This window comes from Lissotriton vulgaris, chromosome 8 (assembly GCF_964263255.1).
Source record: "Lissotriton vulgaris chromosome 8, aLisVul1.2, whole genome shotgun sequence".
Classification (NCBI taxonomy): Eukaryota; Metazoa; Chordata; class Amphibia; order Caudata; family Salamandridae; genus Lissotriton; species Lissotriton vulgaris.
The window spans coordinates 169,216,230-169,229,004 of record NC_141696.1 but is presented as its reverse complement, the minus strand read 5'-3'; the positions used below and the strand labels follow the sequence as shown (position 1 = coordinate 169,229,004).

The window sequence follows — 12,775 nt, the reverse complement described above, 5'->3', positions numbered from 1 at the left end:
AATATTTCAGAAAGGTGTCACAACTAATAGTGGTATCCGTGGCTTGAGCTCTTTTACTTAGTTCCGACAGTATTTTGAAGATTTCTTTCTGGACGTTATCTGCCTCACTAATACGATTTTCATAAAAAGTAGCTTTAGAGTTCTGTACATGTTTTTTATAAGTACGAAACAACTTCCTATATTGGTCATGGGATTCTCCATCTTTTTTCCTCCTCCAAGTTCTCTCTAGATTACGTAGTTCTTTCCTATGCTCCCTCAGAGCAGGGGTGAACCAAGGGGCGCCTTTCACACCACAAATCACTTTTTGAGGTTTCTCAGGTGCAATCAAATTTATTGCTCTGATCAGACTATCCATTAGATCCTTACACTCTTGATCAACATCAGCGTCAGGATCCATAGGTTGGACGAATTCCATAAGTTTGGTGGTTAGCGTTTGTGAATCAACGTTTTTCCACTTACGCATCTTTTTAATTATGGGTGGTGGTTGCAGGGGTTTTATACCGACAGGGACTTTACAATATTTTAGGTGCTTTGACATTATCCTCATTTTCAAGTTCAAGGGGACCCTCAAGGTATTAATCAATGTCTTATCACTGTTGCACAGGGTATGGAAATGAAGGTACACTTTCTATTTTATGTCCATTGTACTTCAGACCACTTAAGAATATTTAGTTCCTTTGTTTAAAAGTATGAGAAACACTTCAGGAGGCTCAAGAATATATAAAACCACAAGGAGGTTCCGCTGATTTTTGGTCTGGCTAGATACTTGATGTAATCTTGAAATATCTGCAAGCATCATTTCAAGAAGATTTAGGGTCCAATGTCATAGCAGAATATGAAAGGAAAGATGAACTTCTGGTAATTGTTTTCTATGAATGAAATATAATAGTGGATGTAGATTTTTAACATGTTGGATTGTATAATTACCACACCACCCCTCAAAAAAACGTTCCCATTACACGATTCTTGAAGAACGGTACCCATGTTTCAAGACTTTATTGCCTGGTCCCTGATCGCAGAGGACCTAGAGTATCAGCAAACATTTTTGCAGTGAAAAACATTTGTCCTTTTGTCACTTTTTTCTGATGCCTTGCCTCTATGCCTCTTACCACACGGTTATGGATGAGCTTGCTGTTTCATTCAGTGCCTATGAATATTCTTGAGGCTCTCAGATGGAGAAGCAAAAGTTACTTCTACTCAAAGTCCTCCATCATAGAAATCTGTACTAAATGTATGATCAGTCAGCCCACATCTCTAGCAAGCCATGAAAGTTGATCTAAATGGAAACCCATTCAAGATGTCTGTTAGCATTGTTTAATATATTGTCAATTTCAATTTGAATATATTGTCAATTTCAATGTAAAATATTTTATTGGATTGTATGGCTATAGAATGAAATTGAGGTGTGGAAATCCAAATACGAAAAGAATACAGAAGAAGAAATAAACCCTTCTGGCTCTCCTCCTCACCCTAAAGCAGTCTGCAGTCATTACACATTGAATTTAAAATCCTCTTTTCCTCAAGTTCACTAGTTTCTGGGGTTTTCAAGTTGTCCCTCACTCTTTGGTCCATGAGAAAAGTTGAGTTACTGTGGATGTAGAGCATGTTATCCGTTGCTCAAAATGTAGTTCTTCATAAGGATGCCACACTGAAACATATGATCCTTTTCATTCGTGCACGAGTAATCTTTTCTAGAGGAAGGGCTTTTCGAAAATGTCTGTCTAGTGTGCAAATCAGAGAGAGAAAAAAAACCAGCAACATTTTTACAGAGCCCAATAAATGATCAAAAAAGTCAGCTCTGATAAATGTTACCCCTTTTGGGCTCTGAGCCATATAATTAAAAGTCTGGATCTTCAACAACAGCTTCACTTTTTTGTTCAGTTTAATCTGGCTAAGTATCTCCTTTCACAAATGACTTCATGGCATAAAATGACAGCCAGATGAGCTCAATTCGCGTCTCCGATACCACCTGTGCTCCTTATGTATTTACAGATGTACTGCGTAGGAGTTCTTTAACAAATTTTGACATGCCAGCTGCACTCTTTTCTTAAGTGCCATTATGATCTTTTTTTTGGCAAGTCTGCTTATTATTTTCAACCTGAAAGTAGCACAGCCAAATGAAAACCATAAAAGATATCATACAGTAATGTATATAGGCAGAGACTGCAATCCTTTAGTGCGCAGTCAGTTATACATTGCCCACATCACATCCTTCGGCCTCAACCAGGTTTTCCAATATACCATGACGATCAGCAGCCCCATTCCATACCAGACTCAATAAGCATTGCACCTGTGTTACCCCTGTAGTTATTCCACATTCCCCACATCTTCGCCCATTTCTGTGAGCCCCCTTCTCTTTTCATAAATTACCTTTTCAGCAAACGTGCATCAATCCATGTTGTTTCCCCAGTCCCTTAATTGCAGTGGCTGCTCCACCCCCTTAAATGTGTGGCATTCTGTTTAGCTTCCATTAGTCCCAATATGACCCTTAGTCTATCCGTGCGATTCAAGTCTGATGCGTCCCATATATTGAGAAGACACCATTTAGCAGTAGGATCCAAATTACATTCACAGACAGTGCTTATACATTCAACCACAGCAATCCAGTATTGTTGTAACACCGGCAATCCCATTGAATATGAAAAAAGTACCTAACTGACCACAGCATATACAGGACTGCTGCTCTGTCCACTCTGCATCAACCTGGGCTCAGACAAAATAAAATCTAGGACCAGATGTATCGACGTAAAATTGCATGTGCAAACAGGTTTGCAACCCGTTTGCACATGCAATTTTAGTCTGGGCCATGTACTTACACTATTTTGCGACTCGCTAATAATTTGCAACTCGCAAAATAGTGTATTGCGACTTGCTATTAGGAAGGGGCGTTCCCTTCCTAATAGCAACCAAAGAGCCATGTATGAAAATTTTGCAACCGCAACTGCGGTTGCAAAACACTCGCAAATTACCGCCCTCTTTAAGAGGATGGTAATGAAGTCGCAAATGGGAAGGGGTCCCCAGGGGACTAATTCCCCTTTGTTATTGGCTCCAAAAATATTTTTTAAGGGCAGGCAGTGGTCCCAGGGACCACTGCCTGCCCTTAAAAAATGAAACGAAAACTTTTAATTTGTAATTTTTTTTTTAATATATCCTGTTTTCCTTTGAGGAAGCAGTTCTAGATATATGGCCTTCTGAGCCGAGCAGGCCACCATCCCTGGGAGGGCCTGTCATTCCCAATTGGCCCGCAAATTGCGAGAGGCTCATTAATATTCTTGAGCCTCGCAATTTGCGACCCCATTGGGAATCGCAAACAGGATCGCAAACAGTGTTAAATACACTGTTGCCAAATCATTCAGCAGTTTGCCAAACCCACCTGCGAAACCACGGACGTCACACCCTCCCAGGAAGTCTGCGACAAGCTCAGCTCCTACTTCCACCTGAAGATCAAGGCCTATATGACAACTTCAAAGAGCCAGCACCAGACAACACCCCCCTGCCCACCACCACCACCGAGAAGCCGACCATCACGTCCCGGGCCCCGCAACCGTTCAGCACATCACTGCGACCATGAAGAAAACTCACTCAGGAGCCCCAACAGACCTCTGCCCTCCACATATCTTCCACAGGGCCGCCGCCGTCATCGCACCCGAACTAGGACGCACGATCAACACCTCCCTGAGATCCGGCACCTGCCTGATGACTGGAAACGTGCGAAGGTGAAACCCCTTAAGAAAACAACGGCCGACCCAACAGACCTGAAAAACGACCGGCCTAACTCTCTCCTCCCCTTCGCAGCAAAAGTAACAAGAGGCTCGTAAACGCCTAGCTGACCACCTTCATCGAACAGAACTCCATCCTAGATGCCGCCCAGTCTGGTTTCCGCAGCAACCACAACACCGAGACTGCCCTCCTCGCCGCCCCTGACAACATCCGCATGCTATTAGACCAGGGACACACCACAGCCCTCATCCTTCTAGACCTCTCCGCAGCCTTCGACACTGTCTCACATTGCACGCTAGCCACCAGACTCTATGATGCAGGGATACAAGGAGCCCCACTTGACTGGATCTAATCCTTCCTCTCCGGCAGAACCCAGAGGATCAGACACCCCCCCTTCCTCTCCGAACCCACTGACATCAACTGCGGAGTACCCCAAGGATCATCACTCAGCCCGACACTCTTCAACATCTACATGACCCCCCATTGTTGGACAGCATGGGTTCAGCATCGTATCTTACGCCGACGGCACCCAGCTCATCCTCTCACTCACGAAGAATCCAGAAGACAACAGACTCTGCTTCTAGGAAGGAATGAAGAATGTGGCAACCTGGATGAACAACAGCTGCCTGAAGCTTAACTTGGAGAACACCGAGGTCCTCATCCTCGGACCTTGCACCTCAGCCTGGGACAACACCTGGTGGCCCTCCGACCTCGGGACCCTGCCCACCCCGACAGACCACTCCCGGAACCTCAGCATCATCTTGGACTCCTCTCTCTCCATGAACCGCCAGATCAACGCCGTCGCCTCCACTAGCTTTAACTGCCTTTGCATCCTCCGTAAGACATTTAAATGGATCCCCCCTGACTGCAGAAAGACTATCACCCAAGCACTCATAACCAGCAGACTTGATTACGGCAACGCCCTCTATGCCGGACTCAACAGAACTCTTCTACACAAACTCCAAACCATCCAGAACGCTGCAGCCAAACTCATCCTCCAGACACCGCGGCAAGAGCACATGACCCAACACCTACGAGGCCTCCACTGGCTCCCCGTCAAGAAGAGGATCACATTCAAACTGCTCACCCACGCCAACAAATCCCTCAACAACCTTGGACCCAAATACCTCAATGACAGAGTATCCTTCCACGTACCCCAGAAGAACCTCTGCTCCGCCGACCTCGCCCTGGCAGAAGTCCCCCCGCATCCGCAGAAACAGAACCGGTGGGAGAGCCTTCTCCTACATCGCAGCCAAGACCTGGAACAAGCTCCCTGTTAACATCAGACGCTCCCAGACCCTGCACACATTCAAGAAGGACCTCAAGACCTGGCTCTTCGACAGATCCGGAACTGTTCACCCTGTCACCCCCCAGCACCTTGAGACCCTCACAGGGGAGTAGCGCGCTACACAAATCACTGGTTGATTTATTGATTGATTGCTTGACTGTTGTACATGCAAAGTAGCGCCTCCCAAATTGCGAGTTGCAAAAGACTCGCAATTTGCGAGGCGCTATTTTGCGCGTCGTACATCTGGCCCTTAGTTTCTTAAGTAAGTCAGTAAGATTACAGGTAGCGTTGCAAAATAAATGTAATAATGGCAGGGCCACCGTTTTAGTTAATACTATTGTACCTTTTACCATCAGCTGGAGTTTCTTCCAAAAGTTGGCACTACTCTTCAGGGTCTGAAGAGTTGCCTGTCTTTGCCTGCTATGATGTTTGTCTGCTTCTGTAGGCTTCGATGACCAAGTTCATTACTCATATTAGGGATGCATTAAGTAGGTTTCCTCTCAGTGAGTCATTTTGGTCTCTAATCAGGAAGATGCATGAGCTCCCACAGATATCTTGTAGTTGGTACATCTTGCTAGATTATTGCAATAGCGCATTCACTGTAACCAGTCCCAATGTTACAACACTCAAATACAAACGTATTGTCAGCATACAATAAAATGACATGAGTTGGGTAAGTCAGTTCCATACCCAGATTGCTACCCAACCCCCTTAAGCACACTAACCAGGGAACAGCCCTGTCAAGTCCCTCTTCCCACCTTGCAAGCTTGTATTATCTGTCAACTGCATACTCTGGCCACAGAGTCAGTACATAGCAGAGAGATCCACACCATCACTACGAGACCCATGCCTAGCCTCCTCAGTGTTGTGAATAAATATTGCCACCCTAGTGTATCAAATTCCTTTTTCCAGATCTGTAGATTTCACTACAGCAAGAAAATTATTATTAGTGTTTTCCACCTTAACCTGGGAGATTGCGCGGATGTCTAGAGAGGGACTCTGCCTAGGTACAAATACGTTCTGATCAGGGTGGATTATGTGGGAGATTACCCTCACAATACCTTTAGCTGGCACTCAGTAATAGGGGTCTGCAGTATAGGATATTTTTTGAGGGAGTCACTTCTAGGCTTTGGGAGGAACACTATCAATGCCTCTCTGATTGTATGATGAGATTGACATAGCATGCCCACTCGTGGTACGAGGATATCGCGATGATAGAGTAAAACACAGTGGTTAAACTGTCAGTCTCTGGTGTGATTCTATTTGCTAGTTTAGAAATTACTTTTCTAATTTTTTGGAATGACATAGGTGCATCTAAAGCATCTTGCTGCAAAGGGGTCAGTATCCCGACGTGAGTTGTCTTTGCATAATTGTCTAGGTCTTCAACATTAACCTCCTCTTTCTTCTTATACAATTGGCAGCAATCTTTGGCAGAGGCTGAGTTAATTTCTTCCTGGAAGTAGACCACCGATGGCAATCAAGAGTAGCTTTGGTTCGGGTGCACTGTGTGTCTGACTTGATCAGCCAGGCTAAACATCCTCCCACCCTATCCCCTTCCTTGTGTCACTGAGGAAAGAATCCATGAAGCCTAAACTGTTAAGCTTCTTCAAGAGTACAGCATGGCTCTCTTTCCCAGAGGAGTTATCTTCTCACGGTTTTCACGTGCCATTTTGAGAGATAAAACTTTGGTACATTGATTAAATCCCCTCCATCCCCCCCCCCCCCCCAATTCTTGGCAATATAAGTCTGCCTGCCCTCTTTTATTGCATTGCTAACTCAGCCAGCTTGTAGCTGCCAAGTTGCAATTGCTACTCTGTTCCTTCCCCAATGTAGAGAGATTACCAGTGGGTTATGGTCAGATAATGCTTTTCCCACATATTGATCTTGACAAGCAAGGGCTTACAGTTGCGAAATATAAAAGGATTGTGCCTAATCAGGCATGATGGTCATATATCAGTGATATATATTTATTTATTTAATCCCGTCGACTGGGTGGATGATTCGTCAAGTATCTATTTGCTCCCAGCTATCAGCCCACCCTGTGAATGCCTTTGTGTTGTGGGTTAAGGTACCGTACATTCGTTTGTTATTGTTAATCAAAGTACACTGGGAATGTTCAGAATGTTGGGGTGCGTATTGTGGAGGGAAGGTTCAGAGGGCTAGCAGTTGCAGCTGGGTTCAGGATTAGACTGCTGGTGTGGTTGCTAATAAACTATATTAGAACATTGGAATGTGGAGCACTCCATTGGAGTGCTCCGAGCTTCTACGGGCTGGTAAAAGCCCACAAAGCAACATTCCAATGTTGTTTTACAAAGGCCTCTCGGAGCCCAATGGGATTTAAACCCCCTAGAGCTCCGAGACCTTTGTTTTATTTGTTAGACATTCTGCCCTCTAGTGGCAGAATGTTCCAATAGCCTTAAACCCCTTCGTAGCTGGGCTATAATGGCTATTAAAATCCTGCTCCTTTGTTAAAGGCCCTCGCCTTCGGCTCGACGGGCTATAAGGCTACATCATAGCTTGCTGCTGAGGGCAATACCGGTTGTGAAAGTCCTTGAAACCCGAATTCTAGCGCTTCGGACCTATAATGAGGGAAAGGACCTTTAACAATCGTATAGTTAAAGGCAGAAGGGCTATAAGGCTATCAGAACATTCTGCCCACTAAAGGTAGAATGTTCTAAATTAAAAAGGGAAAATTTGAAGACAAACATTGAAATGTCGGGAGTTCCAAGCTTCTACCAGCCATTAGAAGCCTGGAGCTACTCTATTGCCTTCAGTGGAGCTCCCATCATTCCAATGTTCTAATCAGAAATCTACACTGCACATCCTTATTGATCTCACCACCTTGCCGCTCGTACTGTGTGATTTCAGTAGCAGTGTAAGTGACCTGTTCAGATGTGTATCTATGACACCATTGAAGTCGCCACCCCTTAGTGTGGGCACGTGTATCAAGTGTGCTATATGTGAAGCTAAATTATGAAAAGGTTTCCTGGTCACTATTAAGTGCATAAATACCAGTAATTTTTCTCGCCCTCTAGTCTGCACATTACGAGAACCTCTCTACCCTCTGTGTCCTTCACTACTATACTATTATGTCTGTGAAAAGGGAATCCCTGGATTAACCTTATTAAAGTACTCCTATCATTGTTGGAAAAGGCAGTATGGAACTCCTGTTCCCTCCACCTCTTTAGCATAGTTCCCTTTTGCCCTGTTGTGTGGGCCTCACCTAGGAAGGCAAATTGTACTCCCTATCTTTTCAAGTATGAAATTATCTTATCTTTTGCTGCAATTGTAATGGCTCTACTGTTCTATGTTACAAGGACTTGTATCTCTTATTACCCGTCATGAAGCAATAGACCATTCCGCTCTCCACATCATCCCTAGCAGAACTACAAACCAAGGGGTACAGCAGCATGGCATTGTCAGCCCCCTTTACTCTGTTAACCAAGCTGCTGCAGACTCCCTCACATGCTCACATTGCTGCTCCCAATGAGACCCCAAGGAGTTGCTGCCTTGATTGCAGTGTGCTGGGTCTGCATACCTTCCCAACAAGCCACAGCAATTCCCATGAATGTCAGGGTAACTCAAAGCATCAGTCCCTGTCCGTTTTAGTCTTTTGAGCAGGGAGGAACTATTATGAGAGTCTTTTAAAAGGTCGCCATCTGCCTGGAATACCGGCAGTGATCATTTTAAAGTGTAATTGGATAAAAGAAAAGAATATGTGTAGGTAGACAGGCAAATATAAGAAGTAGTTTCTCTTGTCAAGTGTTCTCGGGTACTGCACTTGGTTGGGGGCTCTTCCTGGAATTCCCTTGATGGAGAACAATAACAGCTTACAAAATGAAGTCATTTTTCCATCTTGTGGATCTTGGGAGTGAACAACGTATTTGATATCATCCTAAAAAAATCGAGGAGGGATATGGAATTTTAAGGATGTAGAGGTTTGTTTTTTTCAGATACCTTTATAATTCTCAACAAAATTAAAGATGAAAATTCAAACAACGATTTACTGCAACATCATGTAATGTGAATGTGGGGAAGAATCAAAGAAGCTATGCCTTATTTACCCATAGTTCCATACAAAATGTGAGCCTGTGACAAAATAACAAAGTTGTAACCTATGTAATACAACACAAAAAGGATTAATATAGATAAATGCTAGAGCTGAAGGGAGGTAATTGTGATTTAAGCATGTTGCTATCTTATGAACAACAACAGATTATAGTACTCTCCTAGCAGTGAAAAGGAAACTTTTTTGATTAAGTCTCAGACCATACGTCAGCCAAGTAGCTTCCAAAAAATGTTGATGAAGTGATAGGTGCTCACGATGTCAAAGACATAACGCTAGTATCAGTTACCTAGATTTTCTGCAGCAATGCAAGCTACTTTGTGCTTTAGAACAATATCGGATATAAGTAATCTCAAGGGTCCAAAGACAGCATGGTTTTAGTCACCACAACCCTGATGGCTACCTTGGGCTGATAAGTTCCCTCAACCAGATTTTTATTTTGTTGGATTTTCTACGCTTAAATTGGGACACAGGGAGGATTTCCTTGAGATAGCAAAGACCCATAGCCAGCATATGTGAATTTAAGGTTTAATCTATAATAATGAAGCCAAAAATAAGCTGTGTATTGTATCTGAATGTAGTTGTAGCATAATGAATGCTGCAAGTGCCATACGTCTTGTTTTACTTTTCTTTTTTTTCATGTATGTGACTGATAGTAGTTCACATTTAAATGAAATTAGTTCTTGCCGACTGTGCATAATTATGCAATAACCATTTGGCTGCTCTTTCAATTTTCAGAAGGTTTTGGATCCAAGGATTCTGAAAATGAGGTACTGAGGAAAAAGAAGAAACATTCCCTCCGAAAACTGACCAGAAGTTCAGATGATGAACCTTCAGAGCAGGAAAATGGTGCACCAATCCGGAAACGGATTAACCGCATAGAAACCGATGAAGAGAATGATGATGATGATGAAAATAGATCAGCTGGATTGGGTAACACTTGTGATGAAGGAAAATCAGTTTCTGCAGCTAAGCCTACAGTCCCATCTTTAGATAAAGAAGGCACAAAAAAGCCTTCTTACCGCATTGAGAGTGATGACGAAGATGACTTTGAAAATGTTGGTAAGGTAGAAAGCCCTTTGGACTACAGTCTTGTTGACTTACCTTCCACCAATGGACAGAGCCCAGAAAAAACTATTGAGAACTTAATTGGTAAACCAGGTGAGAAGTCTCAGGCCCCCAAGGACAGCACACCTAACACAAGCTTGCCACCAAATGGGACAGGCAATGGGCAGGATGTGGTAGCACCAGAGGAAGATGAAGATGAACTTTTAAGCGTAACTGACCTTGTGGATTACGTCTGTAACAGTGAACAGCTATAAGACTTCCTTCCATTTCTGTGCTAATTTATTCCACAGTAGCTCTCTTACTGGGCCAGTTACTACGAGCTATTTTACTCCTCCCAAAATTCCTCCAGTACAGTATCCTTTTGTTTTTATACACAAATGTTTGCCAGTCCTGCAGTCTTTCTATGAAGTGACCAGTTTGAACTTTAAAGACAAATAATTGCTGTAAATTCCCTTTTATGTTTTTATCTTTCTTTTATTTTGTGGTCCTGGGCAATTTCATTCATGAGGTGTGCCGATTATAAGAGTAACATAAACAAAGTATTTGTACATTTTGACTTTATATTTCCTGTGCTCAAGCATTTGAATTGGGTGGGATAAAATGCATTCCAGTTTCAAAAGTCCCTCAGTTTTTGGGGTTAGGTGGGAGGGAGGTGGGGGAACAAGCACTTGTGCTTTTAGCTTTTTCATATGATATATATTATATTTAAATATTCACTACTTAGGTTACGATAAACAGGCAGTTAAACATAAACTATTATACAACTTTACTGTGGTGTTTGTGAATCGTAGACAACCTACAGTAGAGGTTTCAGTTTTAAATTTATTTAAAGCAGCTTTGATACACAAAGCTGACCATATAGAAGTGGGAAATAAAAAAGCAAAAAACTTTTTAGCAGCTCCTTTTAGATTTGTAATTTTGAAACCTATTGTAGTGTACAGTTTCTCAAACAGCACTGCATAAGTTATGCAATGTGTGAAATTTGAGTAATCTGCCTAACACATTTAAAACCAGTCATCTTGGGCAATTGTCGTTAGTACTTCATAGTGCAAGGTACCATGCAAGAAGCATTACGAAGTTGAACGTGCACATCGAATTTCTGCACCTTAGAGGGTTAACGTATCAGCTGTTCTTCTGACACTGGTAAAATCATGCCAAACACCACCAATAATCACTTTTCGAGTTCCTCAATACCTCGGACTGGTCTTTTAATGCCCAGAAATATCCTCCCAGGATGTCATACTTGCTTAACTTCACAGTGACTTTGCACATCGGTATGCCAAGCTAATCTGATGGGATGGTGGTGCTGTTTTTTGTAATATTGTATTTATAATTTGGTGCCCAGTGAAGGAACTAATGTTAAATATACAAAATAAATCAAACTGGTACCATCGATAAAATTGCACCCTGTTACAAAAGTTATTAAGAACCTCCAAGCCATTGTTGATGTAGGCCTTAAAGCCTATTTTATGGTGATCGAGTCACTCAGGAGTTGTGTGTCAAAGTACATCCAGTGAACTGGCCAGATCGAATATTCCTTGATGTTTCTTAATTCTTAATAAGCCAGGTTTGGAAGGCACTTGAAGAAACATATAGCTGGTCTATGTCTGGTACAGTCAACCAGCCTAATGATGGTCCAACCAATGAGTATTTTGTTCACATGCATGCATAATGGCATACAATACATGAAAATAGACTGCCAGCACATTTCTCGGCTGAGATTAAAATGTGATTGGTCCATTTGTGCCCATAGTAGCTACTTCAAATTGAAGTCAACTGGTGCATTGGTTTCTCGTTTCTGTATGTTTTTTTAACAATGTGTCTGAATGTCTTAGCAGGTTTTGAATATATAGTGTTGCCGTTTGACAAGTAGAGGTTTGTCAAAGTACATCTAAAATCTGCCAGAGAAAGACTGAATAAAAGAATCTAGTGTTCTTGTGACTGGCAATGGAGAACCTTTAGTTGTCTGTGGCTTCCCATCTAAGCAGTGACCTAAAAGAATGGACTCATTGACAATGTTTTTTAATGTTCGAATAAATCATTTATGATATGATTGACACCAAACCTGGAATTTGTAGAATTCATGTTTGTGCGTTTTTAACATGTTAGAATTAATCTATGGTGATTGTATTGTGATGAAAGAGTTGACCTTGCTCCAAATATATGTTCTTATTTTTGTCACTGAAAAATAAGTTATGGAGAGGGCATATTTGTGATTTGTATTCACATGCTTTTTTTGCAGGTTTCCAAAAGGCAGTACTTCACTTGGCCTACAACGCATTTATAACCAAATTCCAACAAAAACAAAAAAAACTATGGGTTTTACATGTTGTGGCTATCTCATTACATTGTGGCAGTGTCAAGTAATTATTGCATATTACTTTACTTCTGACAGCAAATTCTTTCTGTGCCCTTACATTCAAACTCTACTTTCTCAGGTTATGTTCGGTTTTTTGTAACTCTTATTTTATTAAATTGTATTTACAAAGTACAGTAACAAAGCAACAGAGAATGTTCACTTAACTAATTACACCACAACAGTAGGACACACACATCTTGGGCAATATGTGCATTACTCATGACCTGTCTCTGCCACACTCATAGTACCGGTTTCCTGTTTTTTATCTGCATAT

The 12,775-nt window shown here is 42.2% G+C and overlaps 1 protein-coding gene across 1 annotated transcript in view; it reads left to right on the top strand.

Moving 5' to 3' along the window:
• Positions 1-12,206, top strand: part of RSF1 (remodeling and spacing factor 1) — a 540,450-nt gene extending 528,244 nt beyond the window's left edge. Inside the window, exon 16 of the mRNA XM_086933896.1 lies at positions 9,813-12,206. Within this exon, the coding sequence (XP_086790022.1) occupies positions 9,813-10,396 (584 nt within the window). The 3' untranslated portion in view covers positions 10,397-12,206. The remainder of the gene's footprint in view (positions 1-9,812) is intronic.
• Positions 12,207-12,775: the final 569 nt, after the last annotated feature.